Genomic DNA, 26483 nt, shown 5'->3' on the forward strand with positions numbered 1-26483 from the left:
GCAACACAAAAGAAACAAAAAAGCTCATTCAAATGAGATAAAAGCTGTAAATGTATTTCATTCACAGAAAGCTTGATGATTGTAACAGTTCAATAGTGTGACTTATTTGCCTCTAAATTATTCGACACCTTTTTGCTGATAAAAGCATTTCAAGGACACATTCTCTGTAGATGAGCATTAACAATTGTAAGACTCCTTCTACATAACCTGTCCTTCTTTATTACGTACTGCATGTTCTTCATCAATGACTGTCTTGAAGTACCTTATAGTGTGTTTCATAAGTAAGTGTCTGTTATGTCAAAATGCTGCCACTTTATACTGAAGTGTTACACTGTTAAACATTAAACAGCAACTTAGTGGAAACACATAGTTTATTATCATTTACCGAATATAAATGAACAAGATTTCTATTTCAGAACTGACATCACACCATCTGACTTTATGTCTTGGATGGTCTGTTGACTGCTTATTTAGATGATGGACATGATCATGCTTCCCAGCATGCATTGCTTGAGGGTTGAAACTCTGCAGAAACCCATTTGTCTTGTAGTTTAAAGCAAACATACATGATGGAGACTTGATTTGTGTAACACATGCACTTGTAGTCAAACTTGATTTTCAGATTTTCAACCTTACTTCAGTTAACTCACAAACATTTGAGTCAAACCAGTTTGCAGTGTTTTACAGTGTACAAGGAATGATTTAAAGGGTCTGTTCACTGAAAATCAGAAAACACTGATGACGTACCTGTAAAGGTATCTCTCAATCTATCCTGATAGTTTTAGATTTTGAGATACATCTTTCCTTGAGATGTATGCCTCCACAGCAACATGACATAATTTGCTTTGTGGTACAGCATTGAAAATATACATTGTAAAGTTTAACAGCAACATTGTCCTTCTAAAATGTCCCTCATTCTCTGGGTATTATGTTATTGTTTGTTATTTTAAATATAGAGACTATTTCTTTGATAGAAAGTGACTGAAACATGTTTTCTTTTGTTATTTGAGGGAATTGCCCCATTCTTCTTAACTGTTGTTCATTGAAACGAATGTCTCCCCTCTTTCATAGTACAAGTCAGAACTCACCCTCCAGCGGGATGTCAATGGCTGTAGTCGTATGAAAGGCACAAATAAAGGTGATCAAGCCCAGCACGGCGACCAATCCCAGGCTCCTCTGCAAACTCATGGTTTCTCCTTAAATCTCCGATGTCCTCAAGAAACGAGTGCTCTCTCCTGCTCAGTCCTCAGTTCATTTCTCTGGCGCACTGAGGATGTGGTACCTGTGAAAGTAGCACAGACGGAGGCCCCATGAATCCACCCACGCGCTGGCAGACGGAAAGGCAAACCCCAAACACAACAAATCCCCCGTGACTGGGAGCCCGACTGCTCTCTGCTCATCCAGGCATAACCAGGCACACCGCACATTTTCATTTGCATCAACAGGGACTATGTTCAGCACTAGTTCAAATGTTGCTGTGACAAAGAAATATTCACTTTAAAGCCTGCTATCATCCCCCTCCCCTGGGACTCAGCTTGTTTTTTAGTTTGATGTCTATGGAAGTGTGTAGCGGAAAGTGTATTTTCCAGGCGACAATGGAAATAAATAAATAGGCAAATGAAGGAGCCTGTGGATTTATTAATGCATGGCAGATGTTCAGCATTACTGAGAGAAAGGGTATTTATTCCAAAACCAAGCCGAGATTGAAATCCAAATTACCATCAAAGTTAAGATACTATTGAGCCGATTTAATCACGGTGCTGTTTTCATCTGTGCCTGCATGTTTCTGATAACAATGACTCAAAGAGATTAAGAATGCAGCTACACATTTATCTATTATTGCAGCAAATATTGCTGCCTGAGGGGTGCGAGGCATAAATAGCGTACATAGTTAACAGTCAGAGAGAGTAAGCTGTCTGCACTCACACACCGACAGGCTGCAGAGTACAGAGCACTGGATAATTTTCCAGCTAACAGACCAGAGTCTGGACCATAATGAGCACATGATCGGTCCAGAGTGCAGAGCTGGATGGAGGGAGGAGGACGGATGTATGGGAATTTTAGTGTCTGTAGCAGTGATGTTTACGCCCTCTGGGGTGTCAGTTCATTAGTCCCTGGTGTTGGCTGGGACCCAGCTCGATGTTTCACGTTGGAGTAATTAGCTGAACAGCAAAGACCATAATAACAAAAAGAGAAATACTGTAATAGCAAAACATTAGTTGGAGAAATGTGAAAACATAAGGAGCTTTCCTGGTGTTCATGTAAAACAGGACTGGTGCAATGAACATCACAGTGTTAGTGTGAAAATTGCAATTAATAATGTCAAAGGATAAGGCTTGCCGCTGTAGTCGGTGTTACCAATGTTATACGCCGTTCAGGCACACACCAATTATATTACTTGCCATGTAGGCTATCCGTGCCCGCGTTCATCAAATATAAACACTTTTTTTGTAAAATGTCCGGTGTAATCGTAACGCCAGTGTTGTCGCAATTTCAGTAACTAGTGGGACATTTTTCTCACAGTGGCCTTCCTACAAAGGAGGAGTGTGTCGTTTAATAAGCACTAGTAACCAAGACATGTACAGTGACTTGTGTGCACTCAACCAGTCGTACAATGTCTAGAGAAGAGCTCGCTGTTCACAATGGTGCTTGAATCCAACACTGGCTCTTTTCTAATTTTCTTGCTGTCTTAACAAATTCAATAGGAAACACTGAGGTCAAACTCCTGTTCATGGAATGTAATTAAATAATTAAGCATAGAACAAATGAGTCGATTTCATTCATTCGGTGCGGATCTGTTTTCAGACGAGCGTGCACTCTGAACTTCTCAACCATGCCTCATGTTAATGGTATTAACTATCTGTGAGTCAATTCTGGCTTTCTGAACCATTGTGACCCCTGCTCCACCCACCTACAGCATCACCAACAAGGCTCCAGACTGAGTGTGCTATGTACATCCACCCCACTCGATCACAATTCAGGCCTATTGACTTTATTTCCAACTGAAGATGCACGTCTCAGAGTTATAAGTCATCCAGAAACAAAATGCCTAAGGCTTTCCTTTGTTTCACTCTTTCCCAGACATGGTGATTTATGTTGCTAAACACAGATTAAAATCAAAAGGTAAGGGCTTTGAGTTAATTGGCTTGTGCTTTGTTCGTAGGATTGGACTTGTTAAGAGGAGGAGGGGGGTTACAATCCCCACAAGAAAATGTTTTCTCATTGTCCTATTGTGCTGGCCAAAATCCTTTACCAACCAAACACCACCTTAGATGGATTATGTTGTTCAAACTGTGCTTGATCATTTGCCTTCTGATTTAATTTGTTCTCCCCTCGTTAAACATTTATTGAGAACCAGCGCGGCCATCTGGTTGAGGGAGGTCCGCTCGTGGGGTTTAACTGCTGCAAGTGGTGATGTCTACATTCATAGGGTATGTTGCCTATTGGACCTATATGCTGCACACGAGAGGGGCCTCCTCGAGCTCCCCTGATTTACAGACAGCAGGCTGCTCTTAATCCCCGCCCCTTTCAGCAGCGATCACACCAGCCTGAGATTGATGAAGCTGGCAGGAGGTTAAAAGCTGTTCACTGTGGGATGGCCAATTTGAACCCTAACCTTACTTAGCCAAGGCTCAGAGGGGACAGAAGCTCTGCGGTGGAGAGGGCACGGAGAGGGAACTAAAGACATGTGGGCCAAGTGAAATCTGCCTCTTTACTTTAAAACTTACTCTGAGTGACAGAAGTAGAGTGCTCTCAGATAGATGTTCTCCTTGTCAACAACACCAAATCACTCTGGAATGTAGAACATTTGGTACAAAGTCATTGTAACCTAATTTTTCCCATCATCGTAAATGACTTTGCCACAATAAAAAACTACCATCCTACATTTCAAACATCCATCTTTCCCAAATCCTGTCATGAGCTACATGATGAGTGAATAGCGTTCACCTTATAGCTTTGCAACACATCTTCATAGCAGTCAAAATGTTCTATATACGAGCTTAAAGATTATTTTAATGTTGTCAAGCAGTGTGAAGTGTTTACAGCTTGTATCTTGGGTCAGTTTCATATCTGTTAAAATCCCTTATTTTCGACAGCATCTATTGGTGTATTGTCATTTGTGAGTAAAATAGCAAAACACATGTGTGATGTGTCTATTAAAGAAGTGAAAGCACATAGTAATGTTCCAGTTTGTTGCAGGGATGTCGATCCCGGTTTAATTGCTGGTGTTTGAAAGTTAAGAGATGGTAATGCTTCAGGTGATAAATGTAGTGGGTTGTATTTCCAGTCTTAGTTAACGGTATACATCACCTATCGAATTCTGTTTCAAGTTGGACTGACGTGTTCTTGTCTTCATTTTAAGTGTTCTTTACATTTAAGAGCTGTTATTGTCTGTGAAAAGAAAGGGTTTCCTCAGAGGAAACTTTTGATACGAGAACAACAGCATGTGGTGTGTTCTGCTGACTAAACCAACGCTGCTATACATATTTGAGGAAGTGAGCTTTCAGTTCCTAAAACATGCCAAACAAAGGTTAGAAATAGCTTTGTCTCTGAGTGATAGGATGTTAGTACATTGTTAAGAATTAACATTTCAAATTTTTCTATCAAGAAAATGCTCAATGGCAACCAGCGTTTAGATTTTTTTATTACCCAGTCCCACAATTCTCAATTCTCGTATTAAGACTCTTTCAGCTTTCCACAAACTTTTGTGCATCTCTGATCCCTGTGCAGCTTCCAACGACTTTGGCACACTTCTCGGTACAATTGGCAAGCTCTGTCTGTTTCTTGATTCTTATGGTTCGGCCATCTGGTGTAGCATTACACCTAACTATGACCCATAAACACTTATACAAATAAATAAAAATGATCCAACACTGTGTGGATTGTATGAGTAAGATTTCAAGGAAAAGAATACCACAACAACAAGTTGTTTCCTAGAGCATTCTCCAGACTTGTGGCTGTGTTGTTTAGTAACGGGGTTCACTACAGTACGCTCTTGAGCTGGCACCATCTGCTTCTTTCTCACACAAAGACAACAGGCGGAGAAGTGTGGGCCTACTGTAGTTTAATGTGCAAGCCTGTAATAGGATTAAGCAGATCCTCGTCTTGTCAGGCTGGATTAAAATATTCTCTTGGTTAAAGACCTGGGACGGGAAGACAGCAGATCCACACTCCCCTCTCACAGTTCTGATAATGCCTCCACACTGATTCCCATTTGATCATTCAAGAACAATTTAAACAAAGGCAGAGCTGATTAACACTAAGCGTGCGCCAATTGACTCACATTGCTTCTGATGAGAGTAATGAGTGCAGCTTCTTTCGGTTGTCGTTTTGTTCTTTTTCGTCCAATCAAGTGCTCATTTAGCTTGCAAATCTGACACCCTGTCAGCTCTTTGTGAAAAACAAAGCTGTGGCAAAACGTCTTTATGTAGAAACTAATTTTCTCCCTTTACTCTTCAGAATGTGAAATAGATTGTATTCTGACCTTTGGCAATGATTTGCACTATCAGTATTCTACTCGACCATTCATCTATTATTAAAATATCAGTCGAAAGGAGAAAAAAACAGAAACAAGACGCTAAATGAGATTATGAAGTGGCAGCAGTATTGGATAATAACCTTGTCTAATTGAGATTTGGCTCGATTTTACTGCACTTCAGAAAGCATGGCAGTTCAATTATCTCATCATTAATATTCCAGGGGTCCGGTTTTAGCAGGATGAGGGGACTGGAGCTGGGCAGAGGGGTGGAGGAATGAGAGGCTCTCAGGTGTGGAGGAATGAGGCTCAGTTGGAGAAAGATATGGAGCAGCTACACTGATGAACTGTGGGGTTTGTGACCCCTGTGTTCTGTTTGAACTAATGAAGAACGACCCGACATGAATTCTCCTCACCAGGGAAAGAGTGGAATAACCTGCAGTGACCCCGCAGAGACTCATATAACTACATACAGTACTACAGCAGTATGATCATGAACAAGTGAATGCATGATGTAGTTCACTTGAAAGAAAGAAAGAAAGAACAAACAACTGAAGAGGTTTCCAACAACTAGAGGTTTTTCATCTAGTCAGTAATGGGCATTTATTGAAAAGCTTTTACATTTTTTAATGAACAAAGAGCATGGGCTCTCCCCAGTGTCTGATTAGTTGCTCTTTTGTGTGTCTGAAAGCCGTATGTCTTTGTAAATATGAAGTTCTGCTCAGAATAGTCCTTTGAGAGGGTGCCATTATTATTATTTGTTGGTGGTGCCTAACCGTAGTTCCAACTTTGAATACACAAAAGCTCACACACAGATCTACAAGACAAAGGTGACTATTTCACAAATGTTTTGCCAAACATGCTAATGCTTCTCTATGCTCTAATAAAGGTCACCAGGCTGAAACGGGAGCATGTTTGTTTGACATGGCCAGAATAAATTGGTGAAATTGAGATTAATCTGTGAGAGAAATCTGTGTGTGCACGCTACCTTTTTACCTTTGGGTATTCAATGTCAAAACAGCAATTCAAACACTAATACAGTACTACCTCACTATAGAAGATATCTAATCATTTTTGCTACAGCTTGTCTTTTAATTCTAGTCTTTTGCATAATATACATTCTGGATGAAAACACTTAAATTGATCACATGACATGATAATAAATCATGCAGAACGTATGTGCTACTGTATGTAGGCTAAAACTACATGGCAGATGCTGTCAGAGTCCTCACTTTGAACCTGGTAATGTGTTTAAAGCAAAAGAAAAGGTTTCAGAAAGTGCACTGCACCTGTGTGCATCACAGCTTACAGCTTTTTTCTAATTTTCCCTCTCATGTGCTCTCTTTGAAGTCCCACAGGAGTGGCCCTTGCCCAGGACAATAATCACATTAGTGTTTGATCCTCGCTGAGTAGCCGGCAGAGAGATGAATTCACAAGTTGGACTGCGGGGACTGGAATATTATTTTGTGCGAACTAACACAGCGTGCTCCACACCACATTCATTCACTTCCTCTGACTGATGCTGGCAATTTCCCCAGATGAAACTGTGCCACAGTGAGACATGATCGATGGTTGTTATAGCCCAAATCCTTACCTCCATCAGACCCTGAAGGAAAATATTTCTGCCAACAATGGAGAATTTCTGATGTCCCAATGGAACCCACAGGGCAGCAGCAAAACTACATATTTTACAGAAATACTTTCGCTGATCCATCTCATTTTTTTCTCTTCAGGAGTCTAATATACACACAGTCAAAATCCTAATTTCAGTTTGTGAAATGAGAGCTTCTTCGCTGACTGTAATTCAGTATCTGAATGTCCTGTTCCGTGCTAGAGCCGAGCATCTGGACAGTGTTACTGTGGGTAAGCTGTTTGACACAGCTGTCGGATATGCGGCCATTTTCTGTGCCTCTCCATCACTTAATAGGGTCGAGCTGAGGTTGTGTTGAGACAAATCCAATGGAATGAGCAAGAGACCAAACACTCAAGATTTAAGACTTTAACATATGACAAGGCAGAATCTCACTGTTCACATTGGATGCTCTACAGACAGAACAACAATAAAACCATCAAAATAAGTTATTCAATCTAGTTTTTCTTGAAAATGTGATCTGTCAATCACAGCAATTTCAAGGAAATTGTTTAATCTAATAAATATTTAGTCAATTCTAGAACCAAGTGACAGTGACTCATAATGATGCTCATCAAAGTTGGATCAAATGCAATAAATCCTACCTTCATGAAGGTTATAATATTCAGCTTATGTCCATATCTGTGTGTCACAGACGTGTTGGAATAACTATGATCATTTGGAGGCTGCACTTTGTTGTGCTGTTGAATTGTATTGTGTTATACTGGCAGGTGTTTGTAGTTTGTGCTGCTGTGGAGCTGTTGATATTAATGGGGTGGACAAATTGACCACACAGTTGAATCAACACGTCTACAAAACAGTTTCAACAAAGACTGAACATACTAACCTTTGTTTTGGAGGATGTAGTGAGATGTACCTAATAAACTGGCAACCGATTGTATTTTGTTCCCTGTTTTGTTACCAGTCTCTTAAGGCAATAAACAAGTCCAACAATATTTCTAACTAAGATGAATGAGTTGTGTTATATAGTTTCTTACCAATAACATTATTTTATTATTATTTATTAATTTGTTATTTCATAATATGTTATATCTGAATTTGTACAACATCACCCTATGGATATGCAGTCCACAATAAATGTAAATCAAACTATTTGGAGGTCTATAGTGACGCAGTTACTGTTCAGTTTTTAATGTAAATTTACTTTGGAACATTTTGAACTTAAATTTAGAAAGGAACTATTGTTTTAACAAGCTTTGCATACTCCTTACAATAAACAGCACCATTCCAAATATACAGCTGCAAATATTACAGATGGTACTGTTAATCTGGCAAATATCTCCCATGAAGCACTAGTGAATGTTTCTTAATTCAAGTATCACCCTACTAAGAAGTGTTTACTTGTTAAGAAATAAGACCAGGACGTCTCATGAAATTTTTATAAACTGTTGATTTTTCTATAACAGTTATTTGGAGTGTTGAAGACTACTTTGTTTAGTCAAAGAGATGATTTGATTTGGTTTGGTTGTTCAAAAAAAAATAACCCTGGTTATTGTGGTCTGATAGAGACAAGGGGGAAAATTTGACATTTTCATTTCAAATAAAAAAAAGAATGAATTATCAATAGAACAACCTCTAGTGGCAGGTTTTCTACTTGATGCTACAAAGCTCAGTTTTCACATTAAAGTATTACATTTACAAAAAGTAAGAAAACTACCTAATGCTATGCTATACTATGGCAATTCAATCACTCACAATATCATCATCCAATGATTTTCCATCTTCTCTTTAGAAAAAAATAATGTACTGACTGTCTCCCCTGCTGCACATGGAAAGACCAAAACATGCTTAACCCAAATCTGCTGCAACAGCTCAACAGACGTCCCTAGATACTACGGGATACTTACAAGATTTCACTTCATTCTCAGCTCTGGTCCCCATGAGAGGGGTACACTATTCCTGTCCAGGTAATAACATCCACAAGAAAAAGGGAAACCTTGAGTTAGTTCAAATCAGATCTGCAGAAAAAATGGAGAGCCTGTTCTGTGTTGTGTCATACAAGCTGGAGACAGAGAGGAACAGAGGCACTGTAGTCACATATGTTGCCAAAGCCTCTAGCTTGGCAAAGACGCTCATTAAGCCACTGACAATCATTCCCACAAAGCCCGATCTATAGGCTATTCACCGGCTGTGTACAAAGGAGAGTGGAGGAATGCAAGTTCCATCTAGCCCTCCCCTTCAGTGTTATGAAAGACATTTGCTGCACCTGAAGTTACGCTGAAAAGTGTTTTTTTTTGCAATGATCAACTGAAGGAAAACAATATGAAGGGTACACTGGGTGGGAGCACAGATCACCTGCTGTGTGAAAACCTGTTAAATTTGGCTTCTTCTGCAATCTTCTTCTGTCAGCCGGGGACAATCTCCTTAATTGCTAATACTGCTGAGGATTGTCGCTCAGCATTGGTCGGGTATTGTTGGAGCATTGAAGAACTCCTCTCTTCCTACTGTAAAAATCAATACATTTGTGTTTGATTTGTAGAATGCATCTGGATTCAAGTGGACCTGATTGGAGAGTACTCCACGACTTTACAGATGGACTTGAGCGGAGGCTGGATGACATGTCAGGGCACAGCTCAGTGCACAGAGAGTGCTGGGACTGTCGATAAGAGCCTTCCACCAGCCCGACAAAAAAGAAAACCCTGCAGTCTCTCTCCCACGACACATGAGGGGGAAGGGAGGAAGCACCCCCAGTCTGGATGATGTATGGTGTGGACCCTAGTCTGAGACTTGGGTTTTAACGGGGAGAAAGGCAGAAAATGAAAGGGGGGAGGAGGGTCATGCTTGAATTATGCTGATGTGGGTTGTAACCACGGTAGAAATCAACCAAAGGCATGGCTGCTTCCACGGAACTCGCAGCCACAAATAACAAGGTTATTATCAATTGGGCCTCACAAATGCTGACAGTTGGGAAATGGTGTAGGTGAGAATGTGTACATTTATAGGACTGGACACAAACATTAGCCATTTCGCAGCTTGTTATGGGCAATTTAAATTACAGGCAAATAGAACATTTTGACAAACAGATATCACCATGAAACTTCCCCACTTGGCTACTTACATAAAGACCAACATTTTTTGTATTACACGTTATCGAAATGTTATGTTTAAATATGCAACTGAGTCATTAAATACATGGTAATTTGCATACAGATCTTAAATCTGAACATTGGATAAAGCCAGGTTAAAATTTCTTGGATAATTGTGTTGACATATAAGAGTAAAACTATTTTACAGAGGGTATTTTGGATATCTTTTTGTAACAATCCATACATCAGAAAGCACTGTAAAGGGCCATAAATAAAATCAACTTTCGACATTTTTTAGAATAAAATGTCACATAAATCAGGCTATGAATGATATATGAACAAACCCCTCTTTAAAAAGCTTCAGGATATAAATAGGAATGAAACTGGAAAGTTTGGTGTATGTAAGAGCTGCTGAAGTGGCTCAGAGTCTGAGGCTTTTAATATTGTAAAATTCCTGCCTACTACAGGTGAATAGGACCTAAAAGCAATTACCTAACTGATATCACCATGAAACCTCTCCAGTTGATTACTTACTTTCAGACAATACTTTTTTGTATTACAAGTTTTCTGAATTATTATGTTTAAATATGCACATGAGGAAATATCTAATGCCAACCTTTGGTGAATTTAGGAGAAATCTACTGACGCAAATAGTAAAATAAACACTTAAATGTGTATTGTGGATGTTTTATTTCCACCAGTCTGAAAGAAGACATGTTATGGAAGCCAAATAGCCTAAACTCACAAAATTGACCAGTGCATAACAAAATGATGTTTTCGTTGTTGGTGTCTCGACTTAGAATCTAAAGTGAGACACCATAAACGAAAACATCTAAGGCTTAGATTGACTTCAACAAATAATTTGCTGCAAGTTCTGTTAAATTAAGTTTGATTTAACTTGACGACTTTTTTCGCTATTTGAGTAAATAAAATGGACTGACTTTTCATTGTATCTAGCTGGAGGTTTTCATTTAGCAAATTGGGATTAAAATGCAGACGGAGAAAATGAAGTAAATGCTGATAATTGAGGATGAGATTCGGAGCTGTCTGGGGGAACACTGGCCTTTTCATAATGAGAGCAGTCAGCCAAAGTCAGTAACTGAGAACACTCACACGCCTCTGCAGCGCCAGCGCAAGGCCCTTAGAGCCCATAAGCACTCTTTGAGCTACAACAGGATGGAGCTGCCATTATGGCCACACAAACAGAGGGAAGCCTTATGAACTTTGTACAAATGCTTAGTGCTCCGGGGCTGGACAGCTCTGGAAGCCGGGGAGATGGGTAGGTACCGGGGCTGGTTGCCAGTTCCGAAAAGCTTAGTGTTCATGCACTCGGGCCAGACAAACCTGACATTGTCCTGGGCACTGCCCCGGGGAAAGCCTCCTCCCCTTTCTCTCTGCTACCCTGGCTCATTCACACTTCCATCCCAGCTTGATTCACTGATTTGGACATGACTTACGGAGGCAAGAAGGCAAACATTTATTCACACTTTGAACCAATTGTTAAAATGCCATAAACTCACGAAAACATCTGGCTTATTGTTTGCTGTCACCATGCTTCACTTGCACCTGATGTTTCATTTGTCACATTTGCCGGTCCAATATGTTCTTGAGCATGCATTCTGACTTCACTTGGGTGCCGATCATCAAAAAAAGAATTCAATTTAAAATGAAATAATCCGCTGCGCTCTTGCAGAAAATGTTTACATCTTTAATTTATGAGACATCTCTTATCTCGCTCAAGCAGCAATAGCTAAATGTTATCTGACCACTACAAGATGGAGGGCTGCAGCCGTATTGCGTCAGCGGGATTAAAATAATGCTCTCTTGACCTACTGCCCCCTTGGGCAAGACCGGACCGAATGAGAGGGAAGCACAAACAACACCCATTCAAAACTAAAGACATATTGCTCCCCCACTGTCTGCTTTAACAGCAGAGAAAGGAAAATGCAGGTGGCTACATTTGCAGTTCATGGCCCTACTAAAACCTCAAAATGTAGCTATGTGTTTCACTATGTGTCTCCTTCAACCTGTCAGGTTAAGACAAATGTTTAAGAATCAAAGGGAATTTCACAAAATGAGTTATGGTAGAGCCATCGATATCCCTGAAGGACAACCAAATTGCTGAGGTAGCATGAAGACTGATTTACACTTTTCCCACCATTTGGCAAATATGCTTACTACACAGTGTGAAGCTTTTAATTGAACTTTGGGCACACGGCCCATTTAGCTAAAAAGTCGTCTGCTGCTCAGTCTGTCAAAAACGGTCAATAAGCCTCTAACCTGGCACTCGCAGATAGAAGTAGGCCAACCTGCCTTTGGCTGATACCATGTGCTTTACTCTCTCAGCTCTGAATCAATATGAAAACCAATGCATTTCTGTGTATGGTTGTATAAGTTGTCATAGCAACAGATGCCCCTATCTACATACTGATCTATGTGATGAGAAGTTGTCCTGGGTTGATGCATTGTAGAGCGTATTACTGCAGCATGCTACATGAGTGTGTGTATACATTTATTTCAGGTCACAGTTTAGGAATACCATCACAAACAAGTTGTACCTCTATTTGAACTCTGCATTATTACCAGCGATGTGACTGGTACTGTTTATGAGCTGTGACTGCAAATGAAAAACAGACTGAATTCCAGCAATGAAATTGCCCACATTTATGTGCAATTCCCCATTATCCGTGGCACTTTAACAGTCTCCTCAATTATTTCCAGATCCGCGTTGTCAGCTGATTTATACAGTGCGGCGCACTACAGAGAAACTGATCAAACAACAGACATCTAAAAAGAGATAACTCAAAAAAACACCCGTAGGGGACAGCACACACACATACTGTACAAAATGTTTAATATTGTAATAGTGTTGTAGTTTAAGAAGTGTCTGGGAGCAAGAGTTAAGTGGTAAGTGTTTTTTCCAAGACAAGTAAAACAGCACACTCATAGGAGCGTGTGTAGGTGTCAGAGTTGACTGCAGTCCTGTGAGGACAGTACAGGGAGAGCACAGGAGAGACACTGCACCAGACTGTTATCCAGCTCTCTCAGCCAGACTGCCGGCCATCAGAGTATCACAGATGGTGCGCTCGGTGATCATGGCAGTGATCAGGGGATCTCTACTCCTGATTAGCACACCTACTGAACACAATGTGCACAACAACGTCTGTTCAATCTCTGGCTACACAACACCTACAATAAGCAAGCAGACAGCCGTTTTACAAACAGTGAAATGAAGCAGTCTCCTACAAGGCTGCACAAATCATCATATAGAATATTCTGGATTTAAACTCGTTATAACAAAATTCAAGTTCAAAATGTTGCAAGACGTAAAGGTGCATGTAAAATAATTGGAATCTTCAAAACTAATAACCATTATTCACTCTGACAATAGTTTGAGGACTCTTTAGTCAAGTAGTCTACTAATTGGTCGTTTTGGTCTTAGTTGACAAAGATTTCTTTAGATAAATTTCTTTATGCTTTTTTCATGCTGAATGATTTCCTTCTAAGAAACTTATAAGCATAACTCCTGTAAACACAATATTTAAAGTGGTGCTTTTAAATTATTCTTTGTGGAGAAATTCATTTTTCAAATCTGTTGATTAAATCAACTAATTGATTAGTCGACAAAATCGTGTGTCAGTTAGTCAACTAAGAATGTCTTTAGTTCAGACAGCCCCATTCAAAACTATAAGTTTAACCTAAATTGTGTAGCCCCATTTTTTTTTAATTATAAGTTGAATTTAACATAAATGTAACAGGGCAAATGTAAAAAGCAATTAATTTAGCCATATCAAAGAGGAAAGAACCTGGACAAAAGCAGACTGACTCCTAGTTTCTTATTGTCTCTGCGGTAGACAAGTTCAGATGAAGTGTCCACTTAGACCTCAATTTAATCATGTTTCCCCCAAGAATCAATAAGCTATTTCACCCAAGTGACTTTTAGCAATGGCAAAGGCCTCTCTACTCATTCGCTGTTTAGAGTGTGTACACAGCTGACAGAGAATACAAAGACAAACATAAGCTTGAAAATGAACTTGTTAAGATAAAAGCAGCGTCTCTTAGTAAAATGTGTAGGCATGGTAACCAAGCTTGGCTCTGCTTTGAGATGGACACACAGCCTTGTGCGTAAATATACACGTACACTCACAGACCTGCTCGCACAAATGCACACTCCACGTCTGAGTAAAACCGCCTTCTCCAGAGAGGGCGGCTCAGTTGTAATATAATTGAAAGGTCCTGCAGGCAAGAAGCTAAATGAGAAGACGATCTCCATCAGGAGCAGCCTACCTGTCAGAGAGGAGGATTCATCAGGAAACACTCACAGCACTAACAACATGTTCTTCTCAATATTATCGTGCCAAAAGTAGGATTAATTATTTCCGGAAAACAAGCTTTTTTCCGCTTATAGTCCTGTGACAAGGGAAAGCAGAGCAGATAATTCAGTTGCCCGCCCACTCATGATAAGCAGTAAGGATCTAATAGCCTTCTAAGGAGCGTCCTGCTGGCCACCTCTTCACACACACACCTCGGGGTCAGCCCTTTAGGTGCACTGAGGCAGAGCAGCCCGTCGCGCTACACAGTTAATCCTGCGGTGGAAAATGTCGCTGGGATCCGTCTCACATGGATGCACAGCAAGAGATGAGGAGGCAGAACAATATTTGAGACAAATTAAAGATGCGTGTGTGTGTGTGTGGGGAGGGTTGGGGGTGTTAAGGATGAGGCCTCCTCTGTGTGTGTGTTTTTACACAGACAGGCTCATCAATAGGCTGGCTGCACAACTTTTCAAGCTTCATCCTCATGGCCATTGACTGAGCACATAAAAAGAACACTGGCAGGTCTACTTCAGTGTGTGTGTGGGCTGACAATATTGTCTAGATGTTACTTTGCCTTAGCAACACTAGGAGGTCCTTGATTCTCTCCAATATGTACCTTAACATGTGTCCAGTTAGGAGAACCTGCCATGCAACAGCACCACACAGTTCTTAGTTATTTATTCTGGCCGTCCACCCGTTATGTGGTTAACAAAGGGTAGCATGCAGTGGTGGGAAACATGAAGCCTTATTGTTCTCAGAGTCTCTCTTGATAGCCAATTAGACCACGTCAGGTGTAGTAGCCCACAGGCACGATTCTATAAAGAACACCAAGAACTGTACGAACATGCAATTATCCCTTCTGGCTTCACTTCAAGGATTGCGCTTATCAGTTTCTAGTTATATTTTTATGCTACATATGTTCGAGGAAAATCGAGCACAGCATGTGCTACTTGGGGCTCAGAGTAGCAGTGGTTTATAAAACCTTAAATCAATATAAATCATTTACTGTGTCTCATGAATGACACAGGCAGCTTAATACATTGAAGAATACCCGAAAAATGTATGGATGGGGTATTGGCGCACAGCAGGTACAGTTTTTCTCATTGGGTGTAATAATTAATGGGCAATCATAAAAAATGGCTGGTTTCCATCACTAATTTAATGTTTATGAGCACCAGCAGTAAAGTACAGTGATATAACTGTGGAACAAATCATAAAACAGGAAATGTAACCACAGGAAAATGTGGGTTTGCAGAAATATCTGTCCAACATCAATCCATTATGACAGCTGTGGAGTGTCTCGCCAAATCAAGAGCTTAAAGCTCTCGATGTTTCACGAGCCGGTGCCACTTGAAAGGATGCTCGAACAATTGAAACAAATGCCCGCTTCAGACTGAAACACGAGGCACACCCAGAAAGTTATCTTTTCACAACTTGAAAGGACACATGGGGCATTTGGAAAAATCCAGTGAAAGGGTCTTTTGGAGTTGGTGCCTTTGTCAGGCTTACATCAAAAGCTGTGCCTGAAGACATAATATAGCTTTGTGTTTTCTGTGCGTGGGTGGAGGTCTTCTGTTTGTTGTACTAGAAGTCACATAGAAGAGAAATGACTGCATTCAAAATACACACACAGATAAACTCCCAGATTGTTTTTTGAAAAATAAAATGGGAAAATATTAGAGAGCTCAGATCTTTGTCTAGAACATTCAGATTTGAACATTTGAGAAAGGTTTTTCCGTCAATACATTAGCTTTAGTATACTGTTAGAACACAACATCAGCTTTTTCAGACATACACTGTCATAGCTCAATAACTAACAGCACCGTGAGTTGAACGATTACAACACCCCTCTGTAGACCAATCAATACAATTTGTGTCGAGATTATGAGTCATGAGCGACCTTGTCTGTATTTCTTAAACATTCATTTAATTCAAGCCGGTTTTAAGAATTCAGAGGTGAACATACAAAAAAATACTGAGTCCTGGTGAAGCCAAACAAAATGTGCATTACATTTCCAATGTTACATGCTGCATAAAGGGTTAAACTGTGGCAGGTTGAGAGGTAACAGCAGTTAAAAGCTCTACATTTCAAATGAGCAAAGAGGGAGTTACTTTAGGTCTCAAGAGGTATCAAGTGGTTAAAGCAAAAGGAGGCAGGCGTCCTCATGTTCTGAGTATGAGTTCAAGTACTGTAGCTGTTGCGCTGCGGTCTAGCATCTGCACTGAGTGGGATAAAATCTGATTTGTTTAATCATAAAATCGAACGTACAACAGGAAAGGATGCGGGAAAGAAAATGGAGATGAAAATCATTAGTGTTGGCATTCTATCTTTGTCTATTGAAAGGTGTATAGTAATAATGCATGCTACTTCAAAGAGTGGTGTAATATAGATTTGTTTCGTGGTTTGGACCACATCCCAGGAACAGGTTGACCGATGTTGAGCCGGCCTCGCAGCTGACCTCCCGGTAGCTCCATGTGGTGTCTGAATAATCAGGTTAACTGACGATTGAACACACAGCATTGTGAGCTCCACTTCAGGCCATCCAAAGGCTAACAACACAAAAGTGATCAAAAGTGGCAGCAACCTCAATCTAATTATATCTTTTGATGCACATGTCAACAGATTGAAAGCAATGTCAATGATGTCATGGTGAAGATGCAGTGTACACTCAGTATTGTTTAAGAAAAGAACTGTGGAACAATGACAACAAAGGTGGGTCATCAAAAAGGATGCAGCATTGACTAAGCAGTGGTAAGAGATTTTTGTCATGGCACAATAGCAGTCCATTTGTTCCTGGCAGAAGACTTGATTATTAACTGTTGTGCAAGATTGATTTGAACCACATCCTTTAGACATGGTGGGAAACATGCACTATAGAGTGCTGCAGGAATGAAAACTAAAACCCGGAAATTAGTTAGCATTTTGAATTGCCGGTTCCCTCATCTCCAAGTCATGGGTTTTTTAATTGGTTTCTGGTTAGATGCCTGAAATAGGGTCTTTGGTTAACACAAGATGCAGAGATTTTCACGTTTTCACTTGTGAATTTTGAAGCCTTTACTTGTCTTAAAAAAGGCAATTGTTAACAAGTAGCTAAATGATACTGGAGAGGTTGTTGGGGACATTAAACATCATTATATCGAACATGGAAACGTATATATTCAGTAGTCCACCTTCACAGGCTTGTTGTGTTTATATTTGCTTATTTTAAACTTTTGTTTGCCAATCCATAATCCAAAGGAAAAATCCCACTGCTTGTTTGTCGACGGAACCAGGGCGACGCGAACTTCCGGGTTGGCCTACAATTATGGATTTACAGTACTTATAACTGACATTAAACCATAATACTGATATTTATCCGATACCAGCGCTGTTTTGCCCAAATTTAAAATATGTTACTGTACGACGACTGGAATCATTTTTATGCAAAGTAACATGAGTCCAGGGACGACACCCGCACTAGAAACACAAATAACATTTACAAATAAATGTAACTGATAGTGGAAACAGAGTTTGACACACCTTGTATGTGTAATTAAGATTTTTTAACTACTTAAATGATCCAACAGTGATCCAATCCAACAGCTTGGGGAAAGACATGGTAGAAGCACTCCCACAGAGGACTTCATCGATAGCAGCTTGTAGCGCTGTTGTCCAACCATTGCAGTCCATTTAGACGAGTGTTTATACTTTCTATCAATAGCAGTATTGAGAGGTTAGTCTTGAGAGACTCTCATCCTCTAAATAGTTCAATAACGTCAATCCTATGTTTGTGTTGTCAACACTTTATGTTTAAAACAGCTGTGGATCGTGAAATTACATATTGAAAATGGAATTAAGATATGAGAGAAAAGTTTTACGTTTACGTTTAGGTTGTCTAATCATTCAAAATGGTCAATACAACATTGAACGTGTTCCACAAGTTGACCAGAATGTCACTGAAGAAATACCTTTTGAGCAGTTGACATAATATCCATCCAAAGGCGCCATAGAGGCTGGAGCCTGGTTCTGCAGTCTGCCTTCCAGCACCCATACAGATAAGGAGTAATTACTTTCCCAAGCAATCACTAAACCCTGCCTGCCCTTCATTTATTTGCTTGCAGAAAGTTTCTCCAATATAGAACCTTGTGTTGCCATCATTTACATATGGGAGCCCATAGTTACGGGAATTCAATATTAACCACTGGAATGGCCAACAGTTCCAATGACAGCACCGGTGCTATCGTCACTTTATTTCCCTTATTTTTCCCTTTTAAGAAGTCTGCAAAGTCTATGACTACACTGATGTATGGGCTGTTACATTAACTAAACCGCACAATGCCTGTAACTTTATAGATATTTTAAATGTCAGGGTCCATGCTCGGCTCCAAACAGAGGTTACAGTGACTGGAAAAGAAAAGAAACCTCAAAGTTGAGTGTGACATAACATTCTTGTGTGCATCTTCAAGAAGGAAAATAGGAGCTTCAGATGTCCTGTTCCCCAGGAAACCAGCAATCTTGTTGTCATATTTCTCATGTTCTGTTATGTGTCTGGCTTTTTCATGCAGTGCCCAGCCACGGCCCCCATTAGGGTGGACTATGCCATGTCGTGACATGGGAACCCTTATAAACGTGTTAAGAGCCGAAGGCATTAGCATTTTGGACGCTACTGAATAGAGGCATTTGTTCCTCTTCCTGTGCCTCCCTGAAAGACTCTATTAAAGGGAGGTTTAAGAATTGCTCTGTTTTGGACATATTGAAGTTGGGACAGCACGGAGAGAACATTTGACAGTAGATTTTCCAAGTAAACATTTTGAGTTTATTCTTTTATAATTATTTCTCTTTAGACAAATGCATACATTTTTAATTTATGCGTTTGAATCATCTTTGCAAGGTTTCAAGAAAAGATTATGTGTTTTTGCTACCAGTGCCTGTCAAAGTTTGAAACATGGAATATAGATACAAATACTGCATGCTAAATAGTGTTTGCCCCACTAGAAAACTACTGTGTGAGTGAAGAGGGTTAAGATCAAATAGAACAAGTCAATACGAGCTGACTGTGATTCATGTATGATCTTTTCAAGCTGGGACAGAGGATAAAATCGACTTTAACAAAACCCTAACTTTAATTGGCACTACATACGCACAGATATCATAAAGACAGAAGTGCTTAATGGATTCCACCTTGTTGCTTTTTAGGAAGCTGGTGATAAGACGAAGCAGAATTCCTCTGTTGTTGGCAATATTAACGAAGGCTTTGATTGATCTCCGATTCTATCTCATGCTGTGGTCGCAGCAGGATTTGTGGTCAGTGTGAGGCAGGCTCTTCACTGTCTGACGTCCAAGCTTTCATCTCAAAGCCTTTAACAGTTTATGTGTTACATTTAGAATAACAACATCATCCATAATGCATATTCTTCAGCCTAATGATGAACAATGGCTGGTACACTGCATCGTATCAACATGCTCTCAATAGGCGGCTTTGATTCTCACCATCAGTTGTCTACAGTGCTTGAGTGCTTGGCTGCTAATCCAGAATGAGGTTATTGAAAAATTGATCAAAATACAAATGAACCAGAAACAGTATCTCTAACATGCAATCGTAAACCCATGTCAATACATTTAGTTTGGTGGATGTTTTGTTAGGATGAGATTTGTGATGCAATGAGTTATAGAGATAAAAGTCTGGGGGGTAAGGAAGGGTTGTTTAAGTGACATAAAGAGATATAGACTATGTTCCTGTCGAACAACCCTCTACCTTTATTTCAATACCCAAATAACTATTCCGAGCATGTCTAAAAACACATCTAATCTGTATCCTGGCAACCACTTTGAGGCTGTATTTGTAAATATCAACGTTATCAAAGGACAAATTGGTCAGAGGACATTTAGATAGATTAAACTACCTTGGAAAGTTGAGTGTAGCCTTCTGTCATCATACCAAATTATGGGTTTTGGTTTTTGCCATTTCCATAAGACTAATGAGATTTCCCTTATTGGTCAGGAATCAAAGGTAATAAGATTAAAACCACAAATTACTGGAAGCACTGGGGATCCGAGCCTCTGCTCCATATTGGGGATTGATCGCTACCAATATGAGTATTGATCGGCACAAGGTAGGACAACCATTGGACTAATCATCATCAATGTAGATTCCATTTGCCAGAATCCCATTGGATTCAGAAGTCATATATAAATCATGCCATGTGGAGCGAAATCCTGAAAAATCCAGCCAAACTCCTTTTAAAAAGGTACCACCTCTCTGCATCCTATGTGGTTAACCTTATAAGTGGCTTACACAGAATACAATAAATATATATATGGCTGTAAACAAAACATACAGTTTCTGCCATGACATCAATTAACCAGCCTGTTCAGTGCAAGGACAACAGGGAAACGCACTGATTTAATTCTATCTATAATACAGTGCATTTATTGCAAGCTCTCGGGGCACCCAGAGTTAAATTACTGTGAAAGCTTATTGATTTGTAAAGTGTACATTTGGAGGAGGGAATAACTGTGCCTAAAACCAAGGAAAGACCTAAGCACAATGACTGTAGGCTCTTCAGTAAAGAGTTCATTTGGTTGGCTGAAAATCTATACTGCCACCACAAAAACAACAGAAAGGGGGTGAGACTATGTCCGCCTTTGCATGTAATTGGAAAAAGATGGCCATGTAAAGCTTTTCACCATAAAGAAATAAACAAACTTGATGAATGTGCCTTGTCATGACCCTATATTGATTTTCAAATATTGCATTTAACATTTTCTTGAGAAATAGAGGTGATAAATCTTCATTCTACTAAAATATGCAGACATTTACTAGCGCACCTTTTGATGCTGGACTATTTTCCCTTTTAAGGCGCTCATATGGCTATTTGAAATCTTAAAACGCAATTAGGAGTCCAGGGATAGCACATCAATTTTACCAGCCCCATCCCCCAGTTTAACACTGCAACCACTGTTTGTCTCTGCGCCCCGCTCCCCCTTTCTCAATATTGAAACAAGTAAACAACGCCATCTTTTACAGCCTTTAAATGAAGATAAACGAGGACAAACTCCCCAATTAGCCTCCTTTCATCGTTTGAGGGTGGTTGAAAGAGGACGTCACCACTAATGCACTCATGGTGGTTCTTCGCTACAAAAGGTTTCTACGTCCAGCATCCTGCTTTAAAGCAGGGAACAGGAACCGTGAATTCATGTGTTCACACCATCAAGTCTCAGATGAGCCCTCCGAATGTGCCGAGGCAGCAGAACGGGGACAGCCATTAGTGTCCACAGCAGCACGGCTCTAATGATGATGGCTGTGGACTTGCTGTGCTCTGCATTCTGGGCACCATAGCTCCACGGCCCTGGTCATACAGAGAAGGATTCTCCAACGTGCTCTTGTGAAGATAGAAGCCTTGCTGCATTTACTGGGTCAAGACGGAAACCAAATGGCTCAGAACAATATCCCTTTGATAAAGTGAAGCAAACGCAGCTTTGATCAAACATGTTTTTCTCTCCTACTCTCTCTTTCATGTAAATGTACTACACTGATAAGTCTTTAGCCTTATATCCCTTGTTATAAAAGTAAGCTGTGCAAAGAAAAAAACATTTACAAATTCAGAAAATCAAAACAGCAGTGGCCAACCTGTTTACTGACAGTGACAGAGAAGCAAAGCTATGCCATCAGTTTAATGGCCCCACCTCCAGCCTTATAACACAGCAGCGGGAAACTAGAGATGTGCAGACTTATAAATCAGCCGCTGTGTGGGGAGGAAACCATTTTGATACCATTTCACCACTTATTGAACAAAACAAATCCTGTTGGAGCCAGTGTGGGGTCTTTTCAGGCTAAGCATTATAATGGAATCCCCCACCTAGAGCTGAAGTTATGGTTGGCTTCATCAGTATTGGCCCCCATTTCACAGAAAAGAGACAGACAGACGTGATTCCACTGGCAATACACACACTACCAGCAACAGTATGCTCCTCCAGATGCATGCCATATGAATCACCTCATAGAATGTCTCTATACAGTCGATGGATACTAGAGCTTCAGTTTTCAGCATCTATTGAAAAATAATCTGCAACTATTTTGATAATCGATTAATCCTTAAAATAATCTTTAATGCAAAAATGGAAGAAAATGCTGTTTTCAGCCCCTCAAATATGGAGATTTCTAGCTTGCTCTACTTTCTTTGGTTTTGGACAGACAATACAAGACATTTAAAGAAATCACCTTGGAATTTGAGTAAATGTAATGGACATTACTACTTTATGACATTTTATAGACTAATTGATTACTGTAGAAAATAATTAGCAGATTAATCAATGAAAATAATCGATAGAATTGAGGCCGTAATAAATATCCAGTCACACAACATATTCAGGATTTTACTCGTCTCTAAGTAAGATGCAGTCACAAAATGATGCAGGCGGGTCCAGACCTAGTATATTATTTTATCTTTTTTTTTTACTAATTCTTTCAGTCACAGCTGTTCTACCATCTGCATTAGACAACCATGAAGATAATTTAAATTACAGCTCCAACACCAGCCAGTATCAATGAGTATCAATTACACACTAATATTGTAAAATAAGTCATTCACTGTGAAAGTTTAACATTTTTGAGCAACGTATTTGAATAATGTATCTGAATACTACAGATTTCTCTGAAAAGCGTTATTATCGCTGATACAGTGTCGAGAAAAAAAGAGTGTCCCTGAAGTACTTTACACCTCCCCCATGCAGCAGATCAAAATACCACTGCTGTGATTGCTGTAAAAATCCTCTTCACCGTGATGCTAGCATGCCTCATGTCAACTTACAAACTGAGCACCAGTCTCTCTTTGTGAAGTTAAGACACACTCCCACACACACTGGTGAACACTCATTGTTTTTCACTCTACTTGAATAGTCTCTTACACTCTAGTTGTGTAGTGAATGGGACAGAGGATGTTGTTTACTTCATGACTGGGATAGCTGAAACCAACCCAAAGGAGGAGCAGCTTTGGTCTAAACGGGGTTGAAAAATGAGGGTTGTGTAAATGGGAAGAAAAGAGTGTCCACTGTTGCAAAAATCTGCATGAAGCTTCTTTGAGAGCCAGCAAAGTATGTCCGTGCTCACTACAAGGAATGCCGTCGCTTCCATTATGAACAGGGGGAAGTGTCTGCCAGAGGACTGCCCTTCATAGAAAGGCACAATGCACAGGGTTAATAGCAGTGCTTCTGGCACACTTTCGACCCCGGCTAAAATCCCATCGCACTGCAGGTGGTGAAGAAAAAGAGGGGCTTAAGTATTAAAAAGGCCTCCGTGTGTTAGTAATGACATTCGACACGGAACAACGGAGGAAGACCTGCCTGTGACCTTCAAACTCTCCACACCTCTTCCACTGAACCACAGGAAGAAGTGAAGCCATCTGTAACTTTGGTTTGGCTACAAATAGGGAACCAGGGAGTGCTCACTGCTCAGGGATATGATCCAAAGGTTTCGACAGCAGGTGAGTTACACCACACAGCAGAGCCAAGGGGCCTGTACAGCACCAGTTCAACAAGAAGGCAAGAATATGAACCCTGCGGGAATCAGACTTGTGGACAGACTTTCATGAGGCCCAGTGCTTCACCCACCTCACACTCTGAAAAGGATAATCACAAATCCATGACACAGGGTGTAAACTGTGCCTCAGCTGGGGCAAGTGGTTGTTAGAAAGGGATTACTGAGGTGTAAAATGGTTTAAAAACAGGAGGTATGAATTTCTTATCTGTAGTTGAGGGAAGATGCACGTGAATTCATCAGCTGTCAGAAAACTGACAGACCTCAAGGCTAATGGTGTCAATTATACGTGCTTTCTGGGGTGATCTCTGCAAACATCCTGTGTCAAACTGTCATCCCATGAGCGCCATGGCCCCCGAAATTATCATGACCCCTGCTGAGCTGGCAGCCTCTTGTTTGACTATTTTTGTAACGTGGATAAATCACAGGGGTGACATCAACATGACTTGAAAGGGCTTCAGATTAATGCATGTATTTTCAAGTGAAAACATACGCTAAACAGGTGTTATTTCCCTTTTAGTGCCACTGGAGCTACAGGGGATATTGAGGCCTATTTTAGAGTACGTGTCAGTCTGTATTTCAATTCAATCTGCAATATAGTGCCTAAAAAGTCTTATATTGTACAGTGAGGGTAGGACTAAGGATTTGCTTATTGTCAATTATTCTATTGATTATTTTCTCGATGAATTAATTAGTTGTTTGGTCTTTGTCCACAACTCAAAGATATTCAGTTGACTGTCATAGATGAGTAAAGAAACCATAAAATGTTCACACTAAAGAAGTTGGAATCACAGAGTTTTGACTTTCTTTCTTTGAAAAGAAAATACTCAAACCGATCGAAGTAGCTGTCAACTAACCAATGCATCTTTGCCCCTTTAAGTGACAGAGCTATGTTATAGTGTGGTCTTTACCTTGGTTCTAGAAATGTGAGTAAAATGTTCAGAGAATAGGATTACCTTTTTCTCTCTCCAATTTGAAGAATTATTTTTCTTAACTACAATTAATTCATGAGAAAAGCCACCACGCATGACTGACCAGAATGTAATCTGCAGTTTTGAGAGAATTTGAGAGACACAAGTGGTCTGAGGCTGGTATGTGGACTATAGCACACTATGAAACAAAGTTAGACTACCATTTCACTGAATAATAATCCTGCTTCTGTTATCATACTTGGCAGTATGGCAAGAGAATTAGAAGCAAAGCCACCGACCAAACTGTCACTCTCCAGAAAATAAATCACGGCCGCATGAAGTCAATTTAAATGCAAATGTCAATGTTTAAGACAACAAGTTGCCTACAGCACCGTATCTCAAGGAGCTGCGGTGCTGAAGAGGAATCATACAACCAAAGACCGCCCTGACGTCCTTTTACCGGGAAGATGACACACAGCCTCGGGCTTGTGTGACACACCACAGGAAACCGGAAGGGTCAGCAGAAAGCCACAGAGAATCCATCCAGACAAAAAGCCTGTGTTACATGTCGCATGACGACTGATGGGATCATTTCCAGGCTGAAGACCAGGATATCAAGATAGGATTTCTGGAGGATCACCTCTATTGATCTGCTTTTGTTTCTGAAAGCCATCGCTTCAAGCCCTTAAGCCATTTAAAATTGGCAAAGCTCCCACACAGAAATGGTGTAGGGTTTGCTCATACACAAACTTAAGAATTTTGATAGAGTACATAAATTCTGGCTCAGACCGATGTGGATTCTGTTTAAACCTGACCAGGGCCTGAACTACTGCAGAATGTAGTGAACCCAGAACAGATTTAACCCAGATTCTTACAATAGCCTACAGATGTCTGCTGTTTTGCAGGAACCAGAGGCCATTTTATGAGGAAAAATCAGTCTGTCCTTCTTATGTGTTGTTTCGATGTTCTTTAAGCATACAATAAAGTGTAAAATCTGCCTAAAACAATTTGTAAGGAAGTGTAAAACAACCCTAGATAGGAGGAATCTACATTGATGAATGTACAAGCCAAAATAAGTTATTACAGAGCTGCAGGGCCCTATTTCTATCTATAAAGTATTTGTTCCTCAAAATATCAACAGGATTAATCTGAAACAAACATCTGTTTCTTTCCCATATCTGCAACTCTCCTCTATAGTAAATTAGCATGTGGCTGTTAATCATGCATTGCCTCTGTGACAGAACAATGTCATCATTACTTCCCTACACCCCTCCCAGTAATTTCATTCTTATGTTGTGCATTGTGTTAAGTTAACTGTACTAGTTTATTACAGATATGTGTCTTTCTGCTCTGGAGAAACATAGTTCATACAACACAGTGCACAAAAATACAGTGTTTTCTTGGGATTACGGCAGATAGAAAGACCCTGCAGCTGTATTTCTGTAAAGGAATAAGGCATGGATGCTATTTCAAGAAAAATCTTAAAAGACTTGTAGCAAGAACTTTGTCTAACAGTGTAACTATGTTACTATGGCAAAATATTCTGCTATACTGCAAAGGAGAAATGAGGTTCAAACAAAGGCATATGCAA

At 40.1% G+C, this 26483-nt stretch overlaps 1 protein-coding gene across 4 annotated transcripts in view; it reads right to left on the reverse strand.

The window, feature by feature from the left end:
- Positions 1–26483, reverse strand: part of chl1b (cell adhesion molecule L1-like b) — a 67022-nt gene that overhangs the window by 32777 nt on the left and 7762 nt on the right. For all 4 annotated transcript variants that reach the window (XM_029432332.1, XM_029432333.1, XM_029432330.1 and 1 more), the window contains exon 2: positions 1089–1282. In XM_029432332.1, coding sequence (XP_029288192.1) covers positions 1089–1188 — 100 coding nt within the window. In that variant the 5' untranslated portion in view covers positions 1189–1282. The remainder of the gene's footprint in view (positions 1–1088; positions 1283–26483) is intronic.

Source organism: Cottoperca gobio, chromosome 5 (assembly GCF_900634415.1).
Source record: "Cottoperca gobio chromosome 5, fCotGob3.1, whole genome shotgun sequence".
Taxonomy (NCBI): Eukaryota; Metazoa; Chordata; class Actinopteri; order Perciformes; family Bovichtidae; genus Cottoperca; species Cottoperca gobio.